Source organism: Peromyscus maniculatus, chromosome 14 (genome assembly GCF_049852395.1).
Source record: "Peromyscus maniculatus bairdii isolate BWxNUB_F1_BW_parent chromosome 14, HU_Pman_BW_mat_3.1, whole genome shotgun sequence".
NCBI lineage: Eukaryota > Metazoa > Chordata > Mammalia > Rodentia > Cricetidae > Peromyscus > Peromyscus maniculatus.
Genome location: NC_134865.1, coordinates 50669397 through 50696023, shown reverse-complemented (window position 1 = coordinate 50696023; position 26627 = coordinate 50669397). Strand labels below are relative to the sequence as shown.

The 26627-nt window shown below is 35.1% G+C and overlaps 1 protein-coding gene across 13 annotated transcripts in view; it reads right to left on the bottom strand.

Moving 5' to 3' along the window:
• Positions 1-26627, bottom strand: part of Gphn (gephyrin) — a 400632-nt gene that overhangs the window by 217177 nt on the left and 156828 nt on the right. For 7 of the 13 annotated variants that reach the window (XM_076551603.1, XM_076551605.1, XM_076551614.1 and 4 more), the window contains one exon: positions 4770-4864. In XM_076551603.1, coding sequence (XP_076407718.1) covers positions 4770-4864 — 95 coding nt within the window. Of the gene's footprint in view, positions 1-4769; positions 4865-22776; positions 22816-26627 lie in introns of all 13 variants that reach the window. The other 6 variants (XM_076551612.1, XM_076551606.1, XM_076551602.1 and 3 more) reach the window with 1 other exon arrangement.

The window sequence follows — 26627 nt, the reverse complement described above, 5'->3', positions numbered from 1 at the left end:
AGTGAGTATGATGTATACATTCACATACACAAATACCTCTGCTCGAATATTATGCTAATTCATGAAGGCTTCTGTTTTGGCAGAACTTGACAGTATTAAGTCTTAGTTACTTTACCATTGCAGTTATAATACATCATGAGCAGGCAGATTATAAAAGAAAGGGTTTGTTTGGATTAATGATTCCAGAAAAATAACATCTATCACCATCACGGTATGAAAGTATGGCACTGGGCAGGTAAGACAATTGGAGCAAGACCCCACCTGCCATCTGAACCCTCCGACTCCCTTGATTTGAGTTAAGAGCCCAAAGACCCAAGACATTGACATGCCCTCAGGGCCCTACCCCATGTGATTGCCCCTACAAGGGCAGACATCCATTTCTCAGGCGCAGACCACACCAGTCAGAACAGGAAAGCATCCCACCTTCCCTTGGAACACCCCCCACATTCCCTCAGTTCAGACATGAAAGACCCATGCTGCTGACAGAGCCCCCCTCACCTGCATCCACTGCCATGCCACCCCCCGACCCCATCCCCACCCCCCGCTACACAGAGGTTGGGGAGGGGGTTACTCACTGCTCAAGTGCAGGCCTCATCAGTCAGAAGAACAGAGATTCCCTTGCTGAACCAAAGGCCACACTAGCTATCAGAAGTCTAGCTCCCAACTTTGACCAAGACTCCCAGCAGGACCAGAGGTCATGCAGGATGCCAGAAATAAAGACCGCAAAGACCACAACACCAAAGAGGAAATAGAACAAAGAACAAAAAACACCCATCCAACAAAAACAAACTCAGAAATTGGCTCCTAGACCTACATTCATTCCTAACCCAGAGGCCTAGATGCCAGTGTAAGAACACAATCAGCAACACTCAGGGCAATACGGCACTACCAGCTCTCATACTACAGCAAGCACTGAATATTCCAACACAGCTGAAGCACAAGAAAATGCCCTTAAACTTTGTCAAGATGATAGAGGTGCTTAAAGAGGAAATGAATAAACCCCTAAAAGAAATCCAGGAAAGGGGCTGGAGAGATGGTTCAGTGGTCGAGAGTACTGGCTGTTCTTTCAGAGTACTCACATGGCAGCTCATAGCTGTCTTTAGCTCAGTCCAGGGGATCCCATACCCTCACACAGACATAGAGGCAGGTAAAACACCAACGCTCATAAAAAAATTGAGAGAGATGGAGAGACAGAGAGAGAGAGAGAGAGAGAGAGAGACAGAGACAGAGACAGAGAGGAGAGAGGGGAGAGGGGAGAGAGGGGGGGGGGGAGAGAGAGAGACAGAGAGAGAGAGAGAGACAGAGAAATGAGAGAGAGAAATGAGAGAGAGAGAAATGAGAGAGAGAGAAATGAGAGAGAGAAATGAGAGAGAGATATCCAGGAAAACACAAACAATGGGAGGAAATGAATAAATTCCTTAAAGAAAGCCAAGAAAAAAAAATAGGTGAAAGAAATGAGTAAAACTATTCAAGACCTGAAAATGGAAATAGAAGCAATCAAGAAAACACAAACTAAGGGAATTCTGGAGATGAAAAATCTAGGTAAGTGAAAAGGAACTACAGACCCACGCATCGCCAACAGAATACAAGAGATGGAAGAGAGAATCTCAGGTGTAGACCATAGGATAAATTCCAGTAGTCCATCCACAGTCCCATACTTCCTCCAACAAGGCATGTCTTATAAACTTCCCCAGACAGTGTCATCTGAGAATCAAGTATTCATTGCCCAAGAATAAGGAGGACATTTTATTCAAACCACCACAGTACAGCAAAGACATTTGGATCAATACTCAAAGAGGTTGGTTGTTAAAACTAATAAACATTATCCAGAGATTTAAACTGGGATAAATATTTTACTTAGAATATAATATTCAAAATGCCTAGGATACTATCCAAAATTATTCAGCATTGATAGAACCTGAAAAATGTGTTCATTCTTTATGAGGAAAAAAAATCCATTGGCACCAACCCCAAGGTGAGCCCTATATTAGAACCATCAGAAGTTTTTTGTTTTTTTTTTTTACATATCTTATACAACCATCCTCAAATGACATTAATACATAGTAAAAAAAATAGTTAAAAAACAGAAACCATGAAAATATTTAAGTGGAAACTTTAGAATTGAAAGAAAAATGGTTTATTTGAAATAATAACATCACTGAATAAGTTCAAAGGCAGAATGGAACTGAAAGAGGGATAACATCCATTAATATAAAGCTGTGTCAGAAACATTCTGAGAAACAGATCAAGAACAGAACCCAAAGAACCTTGGAATATTAATTCATTATTAATAAATTAAATTTTCATGTCAAGAGTCATATGGTAAAGAGACTGAAACTGGTACAAGGAAAACAACCCCAAAATAATGGCTAACAGATTCACAAATCTGACTAGCTTAAGTTTGGACGTTCAAGAATCTCAGTGAACCTAAAAGAAAAATGTTAAAAAAAAATACATTCAGGCACAGCATATCAAATTTTGAAAGATAAAAATAAATTAAAATGTTTAAAGTAAGCAGAGAAAAGTAGCCATTACATATAAAGGACAAATAACACTAAATAGTTTAAAGAAATACAGGCACTTACTACTGCAGAAGTTAGCCTATAATGGGGCAACAGTGCCCCTACTAGACAAGAGATTAACATAAGAAATTCAAACCCCAGGAATGGGCTACTTTTTTTGGAGTTGTTAGCCAGTAGGTCCCAAATACTCCCAAGTATCACAGACAATTGCTAATGCTCACAGTTACCTCCAGTGCTTAATTAGTAGGACCCTACTGTTGAAGATATCACATGCTTGAGTCAAAGAACATGATGAAATCAAGCTGGCACAGATCTGGAATCTTCAGTTCTACTAAATAGCTTTTATAGTGCTAGATGGTACTATGCAAGCTACTGGAGGAGAAAAGTAACCATCGATCTTGAGCTGTGACCCATATGAGCTAAAATGACGCCTAACCTGTCCAAACCCTACCCACTTGTGCAACAGTGGCATGAATGTCATGGTATTAACTAACCACTTACTGATAGGACTTAAGCCCTGATCAGAAAGATAAAACCCATACCTGGCACCATTATTGGGCCAGGAACCTATGGTAAGATAGATAATATAATGCTAGGAGAGAAACTACTTGAATAATTTGTTAAGTAGACATAGTATGGAACCAACTCCAAATGATATATCATTATATTCACAGATTAAGGAATCTCTCAAACTTCATCAGAGAATGTCTATTTACAGTAGATGATGATCAACACAGAGACCCACAACTAGCCAAAAAGCAGAGAACAAGAAATGGAAGAACGTTCAGCTTGCTCAGGGATCATTGACAAAGACAGAATGGAGAGAATGTACAAGCCAGAGGCAGTGGATGATGACAAGGAAACAGTTCTTCTGGACAGAGCAGGGCATCTTGCACATCTGAACTCATGGTGGTAAGACAGTATGCAGAAGCCTGTGCAAATCTGAGCCAAACCAAATTCAAATCTGAAAGAGGAGTTAGACACACCTAGTTGAAGAACTATTGGCAATTTTTAGCTGTTGGGGGGTGAATATTTGCTTTTTTCTAAGAATGTAGCCCCTGATAAATCTAGTATGTTCCAGTGGTAGGCCACACAGCTAAGACTATTTATGCAGTATACATTGGCCTTGAAGAGGGTGAAAAAAGGACCCAATGTTGGGTGGGAAGGGGGTATGAACATGGGAAGAGTTGGTGGAAAGGAGAATACGATCAAAGCATGAATAAAATTCTCAAATAATTAATTGTATATATGATCTCTTATATTATTTAATTTCCTTTTCACTTATTAAACATTATAATAACGTACATATATGGCAGTAAAGAGAATAGAATAATTGTTGATTCACTCATAACTATACCTCCAATGACTGCCATCAACGAAATATAAACTTAATCCAAGTAATAAGAAAGCCAATTGAATAATATTAATATATTAATTAAATAGATACCTTATTAGCTTTTATATTCATATTCACACAGGATATAAGTGGCTATACTGATTATAAAGTTATAAACTTACAAAAATGTGTATTTTTTGCTACAATGAGATTAAATGTCTATTATTCAAAGTTCATTAAAAGAGATCCTGACTAAATTAAGGTTTATTTTAAGTGATGTATACTATTTTCATTTATAGGATTATAATCTAAGATTTGCTAAAATACTAAGAAACCACCAGATCAAATATAGATGCCACCATCTATGCCAACAAAAATGTAGTTTTAAATATACTAATTTAATATAATAATAAACTGATTTAATAGAATAATTTAAATACACTAAATTACTTAGAAATTATCTATTTTTATGACTGCACATAAATATGCCTCTTTGTAAATCAAATCAAAGTTCCTACATATGAGAATAAGTGATTTTAAAAATTTCGCTAGTTCATTGTATTAAACTAGTATCTAGCTATAATTAATGAATACCAATTGGTGATGATAAACAATCACAAAAAGAATATCTTTACATTTGTATGAACTTAACTCTTATGCATTAGGACTGGTTTTCAGCAGTGATAAAACAGTCTCTAGAAGTTTAGTATAAACAAAACCAAAACCAAAACCAAAAAGAAAAAAAAGGAGGACTGGTTGAGATTTAGCTACAGTGGGTAGGTAGTAAGACTCTTAACTCTGGATAGAAAGGGATGAACTTAAGTTTTGGGACTAAACTCTCTTAGATTTCTAGGTTACTGATTTGTAGTCAGGAGTTCACTTTCTTTGCAGTTTGTGGGTGGCTTTCTTACCTAGAGAGCATGCCCAGAGGTGTAACATTAAGTGATCCCATCAGCATGGCCAGGGCCATCCCTGGTGCTTCCCGTTCTATTACTTCTTTTGTGGCCTGTAATTAAAGATTAAATAGCAGACTGAGTGAATTAGCCAAAAAAGAAGAAAGGCAGAGTAGTGAAGTTCACATCAAGATAAACCATATTTTGTAGTTCCCCAATCATTTAGATTTTTAAAGTTAGCCAGCTCAGTTTTTTAGGATCACTAAACATAAGCTAATGATCAGGAAAATCTGGAGAATGTTACCAGTCCCATCTTATTCTTTTCCTCACAGTTTCAAAGTATTTGACAGAAAACTCAACTTGTCTGATAACTGAATTTGAAAAAAGGAAAACTCAGATTGCTGTGACAATTCAAAAGATTTCAGAGGTGTAAGAAAGCTGGGCATCATCTTTGGTGGCTCTTATGGTTTTTGTTTTGTGGTATTGAGGATGGAAGCCAAGGCCCTGTGCATGCTAGGTAAGAGCTCCAGTATGAACTGTGGCACTGCACTACATCCACAGCTTGCCTATTGTTATTGAAAGAAAAATGATCTCTAAAATATATTCCTTCTAGTTCTATGATTTTATAATGTGGTTAAAGAGGCAAAAAAAAAAAATCATCAACTTCCCCATAAATTAGCTAGAAGAAAAAATTTACATTTTCTATTTTCAAATTAGCCATTGGATTTTTTTTTTAAAGAATAAGGTGATAGCATTTATTATACTAAGAGTTATGATCCAACATTCTAAAGATGAAGGGTAGTTAAACCAGGACTAAGTTAATGAAGGAGGTAGGAAAATCACATTTTCTAACAGTCAGAATACAAGCATACCTTAGAGATATTCCATGTTTTTTTATCAGACCACTATTAAGCCAATAAAACAATAAAGCACATCGTATGAACTCTTTTGTTTCTGAGTGCATAAAAAAGTTTTTTACATTATCCTGTAGTGTACTAAGCATATGGAATCATTATATATAAAAACATTACAATAATGAAATACAGTGTTGCAAAAGTATGCTAGTGGTCATCTGAATCTTCATGCAGTCAAAACTGCATTCCAAGTAGAGGCTCTAGCCTTGAGCTTGCTGGCTGTTGACTGATCAACAGACATAAAAATAATGAAAAGGTTTAGACTACTGGGAGAATTATCAAATGCAACACAGAGATATGAGGTAAACATATATTGGAAAAATAGCATTAACATTTTTGCTTTGCACAGGGTTGCCTAAAACCTTTAATTTGTAAGACACTGGTATTTGTGAAGGGCCATACACTGAAATTACAGAATATGAGCTATGATCGCACATTGTATTTAATGGAAAGGTAAATTTTAGGCTAAAATTAGGAACAAAACACATGAGTTTAAATGAAAAAAGTTACAATAAATAGAAGCGACCAAGAAGTAAAATTTGCAAGAGTATTTCATTATGAGGAAAAGCAAGCAAAATATAAACATTGATAGAATACAGAAACAGGTTGTGCCTGCTACAGTTCAGCAGCAGCGAGTGATAGCTATAAATAAGGTTGCATGTCTGGCTAATTGTTTTCCTCTCAGCAAAAGTTGAAGACCTGACAAAACAGTTAAAGCAAATCAAGTATGCATCAGATACAAATTGATAGTATATATATAAAATTTGTCCCCAATATGCATATAAAATACAGGATTCCCAGAACTGATGAATCTCCTGGTCCGCTGCACCCAGGGTCGCGTAATGTTTAACAACAATTGCTGCTTAATGAATTCTGCTTTAATCAAAGGGCACCACAGGCAGTAGAAAAGAAAATCTTAACTTCAATGTTTTTATATGGGTTGCTACTATTTAAGTTCAAAGCTGAAAAATGATGAGCTGTCAACCTCACTCTTTATCATCTGAAGCCAACCTATCCAATATAAGTTTGAGGTCTCATGATATGAGCTACTATTTCAGTCATAAACAGCTGTTATAAAGTTTGAAAATTCTCAGGAAACTAAAAATCTAAAGTCCTAACAATCAAGCAAAGGGAAGCTGAGCATAATATAAAAAGATCTCTTTAGAAGAATTAACACTTCATTACCCACTTTAAAAAGTCATCATATAAGTCATGCTTAACATTAATGGACTTGAATACAGTTCTCCCAAAGATTCGTAAGTAGTTTAGACCTCAGTGTGGCAATGCTATCCTAAGGCAACGAATTACATAAAGAGTGAGCTTCTGTGTGATCTCATCTGTACACAACCATTTCCTTTTCTGCCTCTCTGCTGTTGTGAGGCATCTAAGGGACCCTTGCTGGAGGCCAACAAATAAAATCCTTCTATTCTGGACTTTCAGTTTCCAAAACTGAATAAACTTCTTTTTCTTTTAAAAATTCAATCTCCAGTATTTTCTTCTAGCAAGAGAAAAAAATAAGGAGATACACATAAAGATTATGTACCCCAAGAAGAATAGCACATTTTAAGGGCAAATAGAGAAATACAAAACAGATAGCCAAGAGGGCATATTTTATCTAAATATCTACTTGAGAAACATTGCTTTTTAGGAGTCTAAGATGTGTTTGGTAGTATTCAAAGATGTAATGATCTAGTGATGAATTAAATAAACTTAGTGTAAAAGCTGTGACCTAGAGTTAACAAAAAAGGTAAAAATGGCATGGAAGAGATCAAGTTCATCAATTTTTCTAGATTCTCTAGAATATATATTATGAATTTACCAGTACACTGGATTCCACCTGAAATGTCTCACCTCAGTTTCTAGAAAATTATTTTACTAGAAATTGCTTTTGTGGTCCATCATTGGACATAAACAAATCTCTCAGTGAAATTTCTGTTTATATGGATGGAGTATCTGAGGTACGCTCACATTATAATGTGATTTGTTTTAAGAGTTCCTGCAGGAGAAACTTCTGATCTTAAATAAGATTGGATATTCTTCTGCATTGTTAGTTTGCTTTTAAATTATTATTGTATGAATCATGGTGAGTTGGTGGGAAGCTGAGAGAAGACCACAGGATTCTTATAGATCAAAACATGATAATGTGTTTTCAGTAGGACATTCCTAAATAAATCACCAACATAATCTTTCTTACATCTGTAACTAATGCATGTTTTCCATATAACATTATAATTTATTTTGGGTTATTTTCTCTTTTTAAAATGACTGGTATGGCAAAGATGTCACTATCTGTGAAGTTAAACAATGATACTACATAGATACTGTCCAAGAGAGAGGGTTTGGATTTATTGCATCACACAGTACAGTGGGTAACACCTAGCATATGCTCAAAAATATTAGTGGAATGCAGAAGTAAATACATGTACTTATCTAGATTTGAGAAGAATATATTTAAGCTTTCTGAGCTTCAGTGTATTTAAGAATAAAACATACCTAGATCTCTTAGGGTGATGATGAGAATGAGAAGTTATAAACAAATTATCTAATATGCAACAGGTACTCATGAGAAGTAATTGTTTTCTTTTTCTATTTTCCAGTTCAACTTACAACCTTATAGTTTTGATTGTATCAGATAGATTAACAGAAATAATAATAAAACATACACACTTATAACCAGAAGCAGAAATGAAAATAGATAACAATTTATAACAATAACTCAAATGTAAGAGCATTAGTTAGTGAAGAAAGGAAAGAATGCTGAAATACTCTGATCTTCAGAGAGCAAAAAGCCAAGTAAGGTGTGGACTGGAAAGACATAAAGTAGGGTAAGAGCTGAGTGCAAAGCTCTATATCTGTAAATGGAAAAGTACAACAAAAAGGCACAAAGTAAAAGAATAAAACCTAACAGAATAAAACAAGACAAAGTACTATAAGGCATTAGAAAAACCAAACAGAAGAGTAGTTGTAAGCAAACACCGTTGCATTAGTAAAACACAGGTAAGAACCATCTGCATCTGCTAATGTGTATATATAAACTATTATTAGTGCTAAAAAGATATCATTAAAACATAATTATTTTACATAATTATATTATGGTACTATTTCAGACTTTGGTAATCATATGCTCTCAATCTGATTAGTATATTTTTTTCCTTGAAAGAAATATAATAGGAATTAGGATTTTGACTTCAGATAATGCTTGAGGAACTAGGTGGTTGCAAAATAATGAGGTTTAGGTAACATGTACCTACTTTATTTGAATAAAGCATTTAAATTTAATTTGCAAATATTTTATATTTTCTTCTGTTTGAATTGTTGTGGACAAGGTTTTCTTATGTAGCTCAGGCTAGCTTGGAACATACTATGTGTGGTCTACGCAGGCCTTAAAATCCAATCCTCTGCCCCAGCTTTTGAAATGCTGTGTTGCAGGCATGTGGTATCATGTTTGGGCTCTAAATATATTCTTAACAATGAAATTTTAACTGCCCATGAAACTGACCATTTCCTTTATTCTTTGTATGTTGGTGGTACAGTGGAGAGTATAGTTGCCTTCCTTTTCTCTTTGAGAACATTAAAGTCAAAAAGACATTTCTAAGAGTGCTAATTTTTATAAGCTGAGAAATTGTCACACAATTGAAAATTCTTGAAGAAATTCACACTCACTTTAAATTTCACTGGAAAATTATCGTAAAATGTTACTGATATGACTTTTAATACAAATAATACATAATAATGAAATTCAAGTATGTGCAAATGTGACTCCATGAAAAAATTTTCCAGTGTAGTGCTTTTACTTGTTTATGTAGACACACTTTAATTAAGAGTCTGAAAGAATTTTATTTATTTTCACATGCTTGTTACTTGACTAGGTAGATTTAATACAATTTCCTGCTAACAATTAATACGATGCCATGTGGTGAGTAAATAACCATAAACAACAAAGAAACATCAGATAATGGCTGCTGATAACTTTGTTATGTCATCAAGGTGAGATACGGTTAAAGCAACAGTTCTAAAACTTTAATGTACATCAGAATCTTCCAGAAACTTTGCTGTATTATAGGTTTCTTGGGCCCCACTCTCAAATATCTCAATTCATAATGTCTGGATAGGGCATCAGAACTGTTATTTCAAACAATTTTCAGGTGATCCTATCATACTTACAGGGCATACTTGAAAATCATTGTTGATGAAAGGAATGTATGACACCCTGATTTTCATAGAGCACTTCATACTCAATTTTATACATGATGTCAATGTGAGAATCCTTCATTAGAATTAAATATAGACCTAGCGAGGGGATGAACTGAGTAAAAAAAGTAGTTTAATAATAAATTCAGGTATATTTTCCTGATGCCTTCACACTGAGGCAAACATACTATTTGGATTTCTACATTTTTAAAATTGGTCATAATAAATGGACAGTTCTGTGGCTGCCCCTAATAAGTATCTGGTGGTATATTAAAGATTAGACTTAGCAATATAATTTTGTCTCAAGTAAAACTGGGGTGATATTGTTTGTATCTTCTCTTTTTGCTGTATTTTTCAAGCATTCAGATACTAAATACACTGGTATGGTAAGATTTGATGAAAGAGAAAAGAAGCTAATATTAACAACAAAATCTGCAAATGAATGTTTATAATGAATTAGAGTAGATTCAATGCTATTGTTAAAATAATCTGCTGTTATTTCTTGAATGACAGGAGAAAAGAACAGTTTTTAGCAGGTGACCCTTCACTATCCCTAGAGGTTGAGATCTATATAAATATTCAGTCCCAGTTATGCAGTCTCAAGGGGCGCGGGGTAAGTATTTTAAGGAAGTGTTCTTAGCGAGCCATCACCCAGCCCCACTACAAATAACTAGGAAGTGCAAAACTGTGTAACTGTTGGTATGTAGAGCATCTTTGTGCGGTATCAGAGGATGTGACTTTGGTTCCCAGGACTCATGTATGCAGCTTACAACCATCTGCAACTTCTATTCCAGGAGATACCACCACCACTCTTATATAGCTGCCATTGGTGCCTGTTCACATGTGGTATGTGCGTACACATGCATGAATGCACACAAATAAAAATAAAAATAAAAAATAAATCTACAAGATTTCAGGAGATCTAATATACAAAGTTGTGGGTTTTTTTTTTAAATAAAATAATATTGTAATGCATGCTTAAACTTTGTTAGCAGAGTAGATTTCAAATGTATAGAGCACATCTACAAAGACAATTCTGTGACATAACAGGTATGTTATTGTGGTGACTTTTTTTGTTGTTGTTGCTATAATTCATCCAATCTATTTACCCACTTACCCATCCACAATCCTGTTACAGTCACATAAGCAGCATTGTTACCTAAACAAGACCTGAACAAAGGATGACACCAATGGACATGCTAACATGGAAGGCAGAAAGCTCATAAAGCCTCAGTCCTGGCCAAAGAACTATATAGGTAACCAGGGAATGCTAAGAGCTGAAGAAATGGTCTTTCCCAAGGACAAGCCCCTCAACTGGTAATTCAACCAAATGGTTAGTTATCTCTGAAATAATATACATACAGGTAACATTATAGGGACTGAACAAGTTGTAATTATGTATTTCTGGATACACACATAATATAATATATAGATATAGATATGTAGATAAATAGGTAGGTAGATAGACATAGATATAGATATCAACAATTAAAGAAAAAGAGGCTACAAAATTGGGGAAAGGCCAGGGGAAGGGTAGAAGGGAAGAAAGGGAAGGAGGAAAATGATGTAATTATTATTTCAAAAAGTTAAAAAGGAATATATATATATATATATATATATATATATATATATGGAGAGAGAGAGAGAGGAGAGAGAGAGAGAGAGAGAGAGAGAGAGAGAGAGAGAGAGAGAGAGAGAGAGTTATGAAGCAGAGTAAGAGGAAGAACAACTCTTAAAAAGGAGGAACCCCTGAAATAGTGCCCAGAAGAGTTTTAATTTAACTATTAAGACAGAGTCTCACAGCCTAGGCTGGCTTATAACATACATGTAGTCCAAGCTTTGATTTGTGTCGATCTTCCTTTCTCAACCTCCTTAGTACTAAAATTACAGGCATGTGTCATTACAGCTGGCTTTGTATTGTACATTTTGTAATTTTGTAGAACCTTCTGTTGTTTTAAATTTGGGAGGAAAATAAAAATGAGAACAGCATTTCCTAAAAACAAAGAAAATGCAGCACTTCCATTGTCTTTAGAAAAGCTTTACTAAACTAAAATTCAAATACTAAGGTGAGGGGAAAATATACATACACACACATACTAGGAGGCTATGATATATTAGAGCTTGAGTTAAATATTTTATGCTCTTATAAATTTTCTCACAAAACAACTGATTTAATTCTACCGATTGGCATTCCATAGCTCAATTGTAAGCTTATAAATCCATAATATAAAAGTTCATTGTTATTTACACACTATATAAATAGCAGCTTTTGTTCTTATATCTTCTAAAACTTTTTTGTCAGAGGGCAATGATATTTGCTTCCTTTTGTAGCAAATGCAGATCATGCACCAACACTATAAAGCATTTTGTTGTAACCAAAATAATGTTATATTTACAATGTTGGTATGGTACTATCATAAATCATCCAAACACACTGCAAAAGATTTTCAATTTTTAATTCTACTGAAGAACTAAACATGAATTCTATTATTTAGTCTAAGAATTCATTAATAAAGAAATATTAAAATCAGAAGTTTTTACTTATGGTAATTCTTTTAAAAATACAGGCATTCTGTACTTAAATAGTTAACACTGTCAATTTACATAATACAGGAGACATGATTTATTAATTTCATTTTTGAAAAAGTAAATAAAAAGACATACTAATAAATTGTTTGACTAGTCCTAAGGCAGAAAATAAACCAATAGAAAAATCTAAATGGGACTTCAAGTCTTTGCCTCCAATTAATCTAATGTTTATATGCTTCAAACTGAAAAGGCTGATCCCTGTGCAGATACAGGAAGAATTTCTGTACTCTACTTAAATATGATAGAAAACAGAAAAGGGATAGAACACACAAAGCATACAGTATTACCTATAACACAAAGTTCAGTACACATTTGTACTAACCCATAAACCTAAACCTCCTACAGGTTGATGTTACAGACAGTAGATAAAGCAATTTTTAAAAACAAAGTTTATCAAAAGCCTTGTAAAACTGAAAAGTATAAACACATTGGGTTTTTGAATAAGAAAATGACTGGAGAATTTTAACACACGAACAAAAATCTTCAATGTTTGGTAAAGATTTATCCAGCACTAGCCGTTTTGGCGACAGCAGTTGCTAGAAACATAGTCTTGAGCATTACTGAAAAAACAAGACAGATTGGGAAAAGACCAACAAGAATAAGGAAAGAGTATGAAAATATGAGTAAAGACAACTACTAACAGTATTCCCTAGATGGCAGATTTGATCTGGATTGAAAACAGTACATAATACTTCAGCAAAAATGAAAATATTGAAACATGTAATCCATGATTATTTGTGACAAACAGTTCAATCTGATAAACCAAGCAAGTTACATTACTTCTTAATTTGCTCTAATTATGCACTAAAAAAATACAGTTTGAAAAGACACATATGTTTGTTTTTCTTTCTTTTTTTGGTCAGGATGATGATAAGACTCAAGAGATACTAAGCAGAGCAACAGAAGAGGAAGCATCCCTGGGCTCAGTCAGTGCCCTGCTGTACATACTAGAAATTATGTCTTCAATAAGACAGACGAAGGGCCAGTGAGATGGCTCAACGAATAAAGGTATTTGCCACCAAGCCTGACAACTCAAGTTTAAGCTCTGGGACCCACATGCCTAAAGGAGGGAACCACCTCTTCTAATTTATTCTTTAATTCATATGTATATGCATACATGCAAACATACACAAACACACACACAAATAAGTAAATGTAATAATTAAAATAAAAACAAGAACCCAGGGCTGGAGAGATGGCTCCGCAGTGAAGAGCACTGACTGCTCTTCCAGAGGTCCTGAGTTCAATCCCCCGCAACCACATGGTGGCTCATAGGCATTTCTAGTGGGATCTGATAACTTCGGGCATAAAGCTGATAGAGCAACCATACATAAATAAATAAATCTTAAGAAACAAAACAAAACGTCCAAAAACCTTTTCCCTTTATTTGGTTGGATCAGAAATATCTTAACAAGGTAGGTAAAATTATAAAATGTAAAGATAAAATCTAAAAATAAAACTGTAAAAAAAAATTTAAGTATTTATTCAGTGGTTCTCAACATGCGGGTAGTGACCCCTTTGGGATCAACTGACCCTTTCAGAGTGGTTGCCTAAGACCATCAGAAAACACAAATATTTACATTACAATTCATAACAGCAGCAAAATTACAGTTATGAAGTAGCAACAGAAATAATCTTGTGCTTGGGAGTCACCACAACATGAGGAACTGTATTAAAGGTTCCCAGTGTTAGGAAGGTTGAGAAGCACTGGTTTATATAAATGAATTGAAAAGCTTATAGAAAAACTTAATCTTCTATAATGAGATTTTTTTCCAAAGAAATTAAAATTTTTATGAGTGCTGTGTTTTAATGGGATTTTGGATTGACATATCCAGAATCAGGGTCTGTAATTAAACCTGTAATTATCCAGACTCTTCCAGGGCATCCAGACTTTGGTGCTTAGAATAAAGCGGCATGTTATTTTCTCATTTTTTTTTTTTTTTTAAATTCACTAGATAGTCTGGATTAGCTCTGAACTAGTGGTCCTGCCTCAGTCAAGATTTCAGACATTGTCCACTAGGCAGATGACAACTCACTTGCCCATTTGGCAACTTTAGGCCAGATCTTTGTCATTGGAAACATTCTATGCACTTTAGGGTGTTCAGTCAATGCCAGGAGTAATTTTCAACTGTGAAAAAAAGTGTCACCAGATAGATGTTCTCTGGAAACAAAAATTATCGCAGTTTGAGAAGTATTTACACACACACACACACACACACACACACACACACACACACACACACTTCACTATAGAAAATGTACAAGCTCTGTGTTAATTTACTTACCAAAAGATTTTGAGCTTTGATATGATTTGTATTTTTTAAGTGCCTATCAAATAGATTGTATTGAAGACTGGAAGGGAACATAGTATTTATATGGCAGAAAAAGTATATAGAATACTTTCAATGTCTAGATAGTCAAATACAATTTACATTAACTGTATGCTGATGTTTCTTTTGGAACTTCTGTTAAAAATATGAGTTTCCAGGAAAATAATTATTTAAATAAATTATGTACTTGTTATTTAAAATAATGATTGCAAATGGTGTCTATGTGTGCTTAATGCCCTAATTATAAGATGTTTTCCAGTTACATCTATAGTATATCATGAATTCTAAATGACTGAAGTTCAATAATTTTCTATCTATCCACTAGTTAGCAGTGAATATTCCAAAACAAAAAGATATCTAAAATATACTCAAATATCTCAGCAATGTCTAAGATTGGACCTACAAAGTAGAAAAATGGTTATTAGAAAAACAGCATTTGGCCAGGCGGTGGTAGCACACGCCTTGAATCTCAGCACTAGGGAGGCAGAGGGAAGTGGCCCTGTAACAGATAGGGACCAAGGGAGAGTGGCTTGCCAGAGTCTGTTTTGAAACATTAATAGGCACCTCACTTAGCCTTCTCTCCTGGGTTTGAGATCAAATATCCCTAATATCCTGACACTAACAAAGAAAAAAATTTAACAACAGACTTGTTCATAAAATAGGAGTTTCCTCTAGGTGGTCAGTCACCTTTTTAATTTTGTAGTTAACTAACTTTTTTGAGAATCAGGATATCTAAATGCCTTTCATCTATCTCATAAAATGTCATATTTTTGATCAGAAGGCAGCGGGGGTGGGGAATACATGTGAAAATTTCTTTTAGTTTCTTAAGATCTTTTAAAGAAGACTGCTACCTCTGACATGTAAGTATTTGTATATGCAATACAGCATTACAGCTATTAACCAACCAGAGAAAATGTGATTCCTGAGCATTTGAATTATCAGCTCTCAGGAGTGTTGGATCTAGCTGATATGAACAGAAAATAATCATAATTGATTTATAAGTATACAATATTACATTATATCAAAAGCATTCTAGAGAGGGGTGGGGAATTCATTGTCATCGTGTACCCACTGGCAAGCTCACTGAGCACCACTGGAGAGTTCCAAACCCATGGCCACACAAATGGCACTGGTGAAATGTAGTAGATCACAAAGCAAAACCAAGACCAGAACGTGAGAAAGGGATCTAAACTGAGAGGAGGGGCTGACAGGAAGGCAGGGCTTGAAGGAAGGTGGTGAGACTATTAGAATGCATTATATCTGCCATGAAATTATCAGCACAAATTCAATTACTAAAACAGAATTCTAGAGCAAAATAAATTTTGGTGTTACCTTGCATTTATAAATAACCAAATACCTAAGTAGTAAACTTGTTTCAATTTAAAGTCTGCTAAATAGCTACTAAATATATATACAGTAGTTTTGTACCATTTCTTCAATTTGATGAAATTTACTATGTTTTAAAAATTATTATTTCATTTATTTGTGTGTGACTGTATGTGTGGAGCACACATTTCATGGCATCCATGAGGAGTTTAAAGGACAACTTTTGGGAGTTGATTCTCTCCTTCCATCATGTCATTCCCTAGGAACCTGGGATCTCAGTCTTGGTTGCGAGTGTCTTTCTCGTACTGTCCTGATTTACTATCCCCGCCCCCCCCCCCGCCCCCCCCCGAGACAGGGTTTCTCTGTGTAGCTTTGCGCCTTTCTTGGAACTCGCTTGGTAATCCAGGATGGCCTCGAACTCACAATGATCCACCTGGCTCTGTCTCCCGAGTGCTGGGATTAAAGGCATGCGCCACCACCGCCCGGCCTGATTTACTATCTTTTAATGGTCTCTTTATTATCAATCTTTTTTTTTTTTGCCAGTTTTTATATCACTACTAAAATAAACAATAGTGGGAGGGGGGAGGGACTAGATAACAGGAGATGTAGGAATTGTTTACTAGTGCTTGTTACGGTTAATTGCTATATACTGAAAAATACAGGTCAATCTTGTGCTATTAAATGTTCACGGAAGGCTATATTGTAATCACACTGTTTGCAAGATCCTGAATATGATGGACTACTACTTAGTAGAGAAATGGGGAGGAAGAAAAATTAGATAATGACTAGTTTGTCAGACAGTAGTTAATCACAAAGAATATTTCAACTTTAAAGACATTTAGACGGTTATTTTTAAATGAAATATAAAAGGATTTGATACTTTATAAGGGTGAGATTTAGCATAGCTTGACTATCACACAAAGGAAAGATACAATTGTGTTTTCAGTTTCTTTGAAATTAAAATAGGAATTCAAAGATCACAAGAAAACAGGATATTCATTACAAATAAAAGTGTTAGTATTTTATCTTAGATTTCTACATTATCTATATAATGTTCTGTGTTGTCTCTGCTTTAAAGTGATTTTCAGAGTGAATACAAGAATAATTTTTTAAACTAATTTGTTATTGCCAAAAATTGATGTAATTTCTATTTTACTGTTTTTCTTGACAAGGAAACTCTAATCTCTTCATACCTATATTACTACAATAAAAGTATTAGTAGGACAATTAGAAAGATGAAAAAATGGGTTATTCAAAATTACCCTACTAGAGTTTTAAAAAAATCAGAACTCAAGTTTGAGTACCCATTAATACGAAGAGGAGATATAGATTCCAAGTTAGGATGACTAGTTTCTTAAATACATAGTAAAAGCTAATAGATATGTCTAAACTTTTTTATATCAGGAATTCAAGTTTTATATGGTAAGAGAAACTCTTGAAAGGTGTCACTAACTAATAATAGAGATTTCTTTTACTATGTTTGCAATCTGTCATTAAACTTAGTAGGCTTTAAAATTAAAAAGACTTCTGCCAGGTGGTGATGGCGCACGCCTTTAACCCCAGCACTCGGGAGGCAGAGGCAGGTGGATCTCTGTGAGTTCGAAGCAAATCTGGTCTACAAAGCTAGGTAGTTCCCAGGACAGCCAGAGCTGTTACACAGAAAAACCCTGTATTGAAAAAGAAAAGAAACTTTAAAATTAAAGAGACTTCCAAAGTATATTTATTTGCAGATGATATGACAATATGTAAGTGACCCTAGAAATTCCACCTTGAAAATCCTTTAGTTGATAAACACTTCAAGCAAACTGGCAGGATATAAAATTAATATGTAGGGCATATTTTTATTTGTTAACTTTACAGGTACTTTGAGTAAATGTTATGGCTTCTGGTTTAGTGTTTTTATAAGATTCCTATATCTCTGTGTCTATATGTGTTTCTCCTGCTTTTCTTTGGTCTTGTTCGTCTATTTGCTTGTTTTGTCCTATCCTGAGTTTTGTTTTTGTTTTATCTCAGCTAATTTTATTTTATTATTATTCCTCAGATATCTGTTTGTTTTCTAAGGAGAGAGAAAAAGGATATGGATCCACACAGAGGGGAGGTGGGCAGGAACTGGGAGGAGATGGAAGATGGGAAACTGAGAATATAGTATATGAAAAAAAGTCTATTTTCATTAAAAGAAAGAATTAAAGAGACTTCAAATAGAGTGCAAATTGTTGTTACCATCTGAGGGCTGGTATGAGGTTTAACTAAAAAGGACGTTCTTTTGAAATGTATGTGTATATAGTATATGAATTCATGGACACATATATATGTGGATAGGCTTACCTATATGAGCATGTATGGAGGCCTGGGAAAACTTTGCATATCTTCTATCACTGTTCACTCTAATTTTTGAGACAAGGTATCTTACTGAACCTGGAGCATTCCCTTGAGGCTGGGCTGGTTAGCCTGCAAGCTGCAGTAATCAACATGCTTCTGGCCCGTCATCACTGGGGCTATAGTAAAACAGCATTTATCATATCAAGCTTTTATGCAGGTGATGATTCAAACTCATGTTCTTTACCTATTGAGCCATCTCCTCAGTCCAGAAAGCATTTTTCTTTCTGAATCAGCAAGGTTTAGAGAAGTGAAGTCATTACTTTACATGTAAAGTTCTGACTTTAAAATTTTCTCTTCAAAAATCAAAATTAGAAGAAAAATTTCAAAATATGGTAGATGATATTAAAAATGATTTTTGTTGTTAAATTTTATTCTTCTCCTCGAATCTGTTTTCTATGTTAGTCTAGTGAAGATACTTAGTTGATAAAGGGTAGATAAAAAAAAATTCAATGCAACAAAGGCTAAATAGGAGTGAAACATACTATCTTGTGCATTTAAAGTATTTTTTATCCTTATCTATTATCATTTTAAATATTCCAGTTCTAAACCTTTGAAGACAAAGACTATCTCTAACTTAATTTCTGTAGGTCTTGGCACTGTGGTATAGAATTAGATTTAACATCAACAGAATCAACATACATAAGAACTCACAAAGACTGAGGCAGCATGCACAGGGTCTGCCCAGGTCTGCACCAGAAGGGGTCCTAGAGCTGAAAGGAGAAGTAGACACATGTCCCCATCTATAACCCAGAATCAATCTCCAACTGATACCCACTTGCAAATGATAATTTACTCCAAGGGAGTTTCAGTGAAGAAACAAACTATTCTTAAGGGGAACCTGCACACCCAGCAGGTGGTGGCCAACAGAAAACAAACTCAATGGGATCATTGGAGTTTTCTTGTCTCATAATGACACATGGGTCTCTGCATCTATATGTTTTTTGTTCCTTTTCTTGAATTCTTTTCCTTCTGTTTTGTCCTATTCCAAATGTGTTAGTTTTGTTCTACCTTATTATTCCTTAGAAGCATGTTTGTTTTTTAATAAGAGACAGAAAGGGGCGGACCCAGGTGGAAGAGAAGGTGGGGAGAAACTGAAGGAAGTAGAAGGAGGGGAAAATGTAGTCAGGAATATATTATATTTGAAAAAAAATATTTTCAATAAAAGAAAAAGAATTAGATTTAGCTCACGCTGTGATGTACTTACACAAAATGTTGAAATCCATAGCTCTTGAATCTGTTTTAGGAAAGTCTTTGTAAGTACATTTGGTGTCCAGGATGAAAGACCATTTAATTGAAATGATGGTTCCTCTAAATACAACTGTGTTTCCTCATCTTAGTCACCTTCACTGAAACCTTGCCTTTCAAATACCTTCCTTCCCTTAAATGGCCACTTACATTATTTGGTTTGAAATACATCATTCTCTTGTTTGAAAAAATAAAAAAACCTTTTAAATCTCCGGGGAGGAGGGGACTGGACCTGCCTGGACTGCGTCTACCAGGTTGATCTCAGTCCTCGGGGGAGGCTTTGCCCTGGAGGAGGTGGGAAGGAGGGGGTGAGCTGGGGGGAAGGGGAGGGGGGCGAGAGGGGGGAGAACAAGGGAATCCGTGGCTGATATGTAGAACTGAATTGTATTGTAAAATAAAAAAAAATAAATCTTCTTTAGTATTATTTTTGTTTTATCTAAGGCATTCATGACCTGTGTAACTTCATTCTTTCATTGACAAAATATAGAACCTTTAAAATCTTATAACTTGGTCTTTTGTAGCTTGACCAAAAGTTTATTTTTTCTTCTTTTAATACTACAGTGTCTTGGACTTATCTATTTTTCATGCTTGTTAGGCAGTTTCCCTGAACTCGTTGCTATTAATTTCTTCCTACACATACGTCTGTTGATGGAGCCAAAGGACATGGGAAAGATATCTGTACACCAGTATTCACAGAAGCACTATTGCTAATAGTCAGAAGGCAGAAACAACCCAAGTGATTACTTAACAGCTGAACTGATAAAGTGTGGCATATACAAAGGATGGAAAAGAGGAATGGACTTCTGATACGTGCTACCTTGTGGAAGTTTAAGAACATTATGTTAAGAAAAATAAGACAGAAGACAAAAAAATATGTGTTTCCATTAAGATGAAGTTCTGAGAATAGGCAAATTGATAAAACAGAAAATAAAATATGCCAGGGCTTAGAGATGGAATATTGGGAATTTTTGTTTAATATTATATATTACTCTTATTTTGGATGATTCTGAGCCAGGGTCTCATTGTGTAGCTTTCTCTTGGCCGGCCTAGAACTGAACAGGTAGACCAGACTTGCCTCAAACTCACAGATACCTGCCTCTGCCTCCCAAAAGCTAGGATTAAGGACATGCACCAGAAATCTAGAAAATTATTTTGGCATTTCTAAAGTGACTTTTTTCTTCATACTAATTTTCTTTATTAAGACAGAAATCTTAAAAATATCCTGTCAATAATTTTTTCCCACAGTCTCTAAGGTTATCACTTTCTTTTTAAGGTTTTTCCCTATCTTATTTGCTTTAATAATATAAAATAGAATATGAATACTTTTCATTTTTCACATTTCAAACATAATGATACTGTGAGGATAAAGGACATTTAAAATATACACATACACATGGGCATGCACTTGTAAACACCCCACTTTATATCTCTTTGTAGACTAGCCCTACAAAATTCTTCTCTGCTTCTCATATTTGGCTTTTCATGTCAATGTAAGACTACAAACTTCACAGTACAAAATAATTTTAGATGCCAAGCACTCTGTAAACAACTGAAAATGTAAATTTCAAAACTCTACCCACACACAAGAAAAGAAGTTATAAAGTAGGGAAAGATGGACATATCAAAAGGATCTCTAAATCACTATACTATGTAGGTTAAGGGGAGGCTAAGAAATTATATTCTCCAAGGAAAAAGTGGAGCAGAGCTGAAAGCTACTCTAATCTAAACTACAAAGAGATAGAAAATAATTAAATTTAATATTTTTAAAGTTTCAAAAAATTCTTCTGGTCTTACTTAAAAGATAAAATTAAACAAATTGTCTTGATGAAATCTTTCAGAAATTAGGTAAAATAAGCTAAGAAATAAATTTAGAACATGGAAAATTATTGAAAGATCCCACACATAAGAAAACAATGTGTATAACATGTGATGTTGAAAGATAACTGAGGCAAAGATGATGCATGTTTTAAAATGTCCTTAAAAAAAGAGAAGAATGATGACTTGTATTAAAAAGCAAAAATAACAGGTGGTAGTTGAGTTTTGAATTAGTTTAGGAGTAAACTAAACTGGGCTGTTAAATAACAAAGCATTTTCCTATTTTTTAGACATGTTTGGACAATACATAGGCAAAATTTTCCTTGGATGTAACATCTGATCAGGTTTAGAGATAACAGGGAACAATGCTAGTGATTCATTAGATGCAGAGGAATATAAAAGAGGCAGTATGAGCAAACCAGCAAGTCACAAATTCACTGGAGATGAAAGCCATGACTCAAATAAAATAATGGTGCAGCCAATGGGAGCAAATAGGAAGATGAGGCAATAGTCAGGCAATCTAGTCAGCAGTCCAATCCAGTGGCACAAGGCATTTGGAGTAGGCGTACTAAATAATCTGTACCTACTTACAATATTATAAGCATACCGGAGAGGGCAAAATCAGGCAGGCAGATGGAGAACTTAATAGTTCAGAGTACAGAGGAGTGGGGGGTGCAGATAGACAATGCTGGGCAGTCTAAAATGCTAAAATAGCAGATGGATATGGAGGTACCAGGCCATTTGCTGATGGGCAAAGCACCAATGAGTGAAGAACACAAATTGTTCAGCAGATAAAATTAGGCAAAAAGTAGAGAAAATCCAAAGGCAATCAAGCAGGAAGACAGGACAGTAGAGAAGCAATGGCAGATCATCAGAAGCAGTAGAGTAAGGTAATGACAAGCTGTCAGCGGGGGAACAAAACACCATTCAGGAAAGGATGAGACTGAGGAGTGAAAACAGTCCCTGAATTGGGTGTCTTCCATCTAGGAAATAATTCATAAACTGCGTATGAGAATCCACAAGAGAATAGCACACAAATGGAAACAGCAGATGGATCTGAACTCTACTGCCCAGGGATACAGAATGACCCTAGAACATAGATACATAACAATCCACAAGGAAATTAAATAGATGGGAAAAATGGGTCCAAGCATTTTTTTATGATGGTAAAATAAACCAAAACACTAAAAAGTATTAATTTGGAAATGATTGGCTGGGATTGAAGTCTTCGCTTACCCCTTTCTGGAGCCCACAAAATGGGAATGTTGGGAATTTCTGCAGCAGAAAAACAGAAGAGAAAAGGGATTTCTGATTCCCAGTTTGAGGAAAGCAGGTCAAATTTAGGGCTCTATGAACTGGTTCAGGGAAAGAAGAACCAGCCTGAACCTTCTCTTCCTCAGAATCCAACCACTTCTGAGGTCTGAGAAAGGTTTAGGAAGCCCTCACCCCATCATTCCCCACAACCTCCCCTTTCACACTTACCTCCAGTGCAAACAGTTTCCAGCAAGGAGGTACTTGGGAAAATTCACATCAAGGCAAAATTTGAGGATGGTCAACTAATAGTATTTTCTGTTCAGGTCAAGGTTCTGATTCAGTGGGATTCCTTCCATTCTTTATAAGTGAGCAGAGGGGATAATTTCTAGAAACTACCTACCTTGTAAAAAGTGGATTAGGAAAAAAAATCAGGGGGCAGTGATACCAATAAATACACATTAATTCTAGCTAACACCTCGGTTATCTCATCAACTGTCACAGATTTTAATTTATATCAGTGATTGAAAAATTCTGCAGACATCTGCTTTGAGTTCCAAAGCAGTTCACATTTCTGTGACTGAAGTAAAACCCCTAATTTAATTCCCTAGATCTATCTTTCCTTCAATGTTCTTCATTTCACTAAATGGAATTTAACAATTCATTCCTCAAACCATGAAAGCCAAATACTCCATTTTTACTTGACTTCTCTCACTCTTATTCCATCTGTTACCTCTTTCAAAGTATATTGACTAGCTAAGCATGGTGGCTGATGCCTGTAATTCTAGCACTTGAGAGGCTAAGGCAGGAGAATCATATGTTTATGGGCAGCCAGGGCTACACAGTGAAATCTTGGCCTCAAAACCAACTCCTCCCTTTTCCTCTCATCCTCTCTCCCTCTTCCCTACCCTCTCTTCTCCAATCCTCTGATTTCCATTCTTCTCCCCATTCGTCTTTTGATCTACGCCACTCTCGTTTTCCCACCTACACTATGAATTGCCTCCCAACTGGTTTCCTGTTAAAATAGAAGCCAGTCACCCTATACCTCTATACTCTTACATTAAAGAGGCATAATCAGTTTACATGATTCATTCCTCTTTCCTTCTTTAGGTCATTGCTAGAATGTCATCTTCCTTAATGAATGGCCTATTTTAATTACAATGATTTTTTTTCTGCCTAGACTATCAATCATCCTTCCTGGGTTTATTTTGATCCAGAGAACTTATCTCTAATATTATACACTATCTATTTTCTTAGGTTTATGCTTCATCTTTAAGAGTCTCTATATATGAACTTTAAATAACCTTACTGTAAAGTTTTGTATCTTTATGATGAATTTCATGGAGAATACTCACAAACTTAAACTTATTCATGCTATATGCATTGTGGGTAGTGTGTGCACACCACCTGAGCTGCAGGATAAAATGGAAGTCAAAACAACGTGCTGGAGCCAGCTCTCTCCTTCCAGCACTTAGGTTTAAACAAAAGTCTTCAGGCTTGGTGTCGAGTACCTTTTCCCCCTGAGCCACTTCATTAGTCCATCATAGAGAACTTCTGCTCTGTATTCTCAACATCTTGAACAGCACATGAATATATAATAGATATTAAACACTCAAGTTGAAAAGCATAAATTTCTTGGGAGGATTCTTTTTCTTTGGTTGTTCAAGACAGGGTGTCTCTGGGTAACAGCCCTGGCTGTCCTGGAACTCACAGAGATCTGCCAGTCTCTGCCTCCCATGTGCTGGGATTAAAGGTGTACACCACCACTGCCCAGCAGGATTCTTTTTCTTAATCTCAAAGTCTCAGAGGATTCTAAAAGCCCACACATATTTTGAACTTGTAGATTAGCAGGTAAAGATTCTAGTACCAACTAGGATAGGAGAGCTCTGGCATACGATTAGTAAATTACAGCCTATAAACAGGACTCTGCCTATTGTCTGTTTTCTCATATTACTGGCAATCTGAGAACCATCTTTATATTTTAAAATGATTCAAACAAACAAATAGAATAGCCTTTCAGGTCAAGTAAAAATTATATATGGAAGTTCAGCTTTAGTGTTTGCAATAACTGTATAAAACATAGCCAGCCTCAATCAATTACATGTAAACCTCTTTTGATTAGCTGTTCTCAAACTGTTTATTTCTTGTGCCATCTTGGGTATATTTAACCTCCTTCTCTGACCCAAGTTTTCCTTTCAGTAGTCTCTGTAAAGTTACCTTAGTGGTCACAAATTCCTTAAACTTGATTTTATTATGTAAAATGTTTCTCCTTTGCTTATGACTGATAACAATTCTTGGTACAGTAGTTTGGGCTGAATAATGTGCATGATATGAATCTCTTCAAAACCTCACCAGTGGAGTTATTATTAAATGATCCCATTATAAAAAGGCTACCTGTAAAATGGATTTCTGTATAGCAAGCAAGAAATACATTACAGTAAGGAAATAAGTATAGTATAATATATATAAATAATAAATATAAAAATAGTATAAGGAAATAACACAAAAGCAATAATACATCTACTTATTTATTTATTTTGATTTTTTTCGAGACAGGGTCTCTCTGTGTAGTTTTGGTGCCTGTCCTGGGTCCTGCTCTGTAGACCAGGCTGGTCTCAAACTCACAGAGATCCGCCTGCCTCTGCCTCCCGAGTGCTGAGATTAAAGGCATGTGCCACCGCTGCCCAGCAGAATGATACATTTTAATAATACTAAAAACTAACAACTGTTTTTGTATAATTTACAATTTTTGGAACCTACTTCATCTGAGTTCAAATACCTAAACTTCATGCCAAATTATTCTACTCTTTGTTATAACTCTATAGAATCACTTCCTAATAGTGGCCTATCTTTTTCTCCATGAAGTCTCATCCTGAGGATTATTACATGAAAAAAAAAAATTATGTTATTTGCTGCAAACTGATTGAAAGATGTGAAGAATATAAAGGGTAGATAACAAAATTGTCTCAGTGACAATCATCACTACAATGTCTTCATTCTTCAAAGATACTTTTTTTATGTAAAGTAGACCTCCTAGAATCATTAACTGCTTCTTCTGTATTTTTGTTTTTATATTTAGTCAAACTTTCCCTGTGAAGTTAAACAGATAACAGTAACCTTCCACAAAATTTATTGCTCCCTTCTAACCATCCTTTGAAGGAACCTATATCGCTTCCAACAAATTCTTTCCTGTGTGCTATTAATAATATTTGAAATTGAAAATTCCAGAATATTGAATAATTCTTCATTTTATAAAGATTTACTTTATTTTTAGTTACGTGTATGTATGTATATATGTATGTATGTATGTATGTATGTATGTATGTGCACAAGAGTGCATGTGCCTACAGAGGCCAGTGGAGTTGGAGTCACAGGCAGTTGTGACTAGCCCAATATGGAAAGAGCTAAACACGAGTCCTTTGCAAGAGCAACATGATCTTAGCCCCTGAGCCATTTCTCCAGCTCTCTGCTTCATATTTCATAGCAGTTATGCATATATATATATATATACACACACACACACACACAGTTGAAACACTAGTAAATTTTGTATAAGAAGTAATATATTTTATAGATGATATCTAATATAGAGATCAATTTACATTATTGATTTCAGTCTGTAGTGAAGTAAGGAATATTATCAATTCTTCATACTAAGACTATTTCTCTAGCCAAATCTGTGTGTAGTGTTAATATCAATGAAAGATTTATTGCTATTTTGTTTTCAATTATATTAATATGTATCTTGTGAGACTATTCTGTTATTCTAGCTTATGTTCATTTATAACAATCCATGTGCAAGTGTTAGTTGGAAAGTAATTTCTTCCATTTGTATA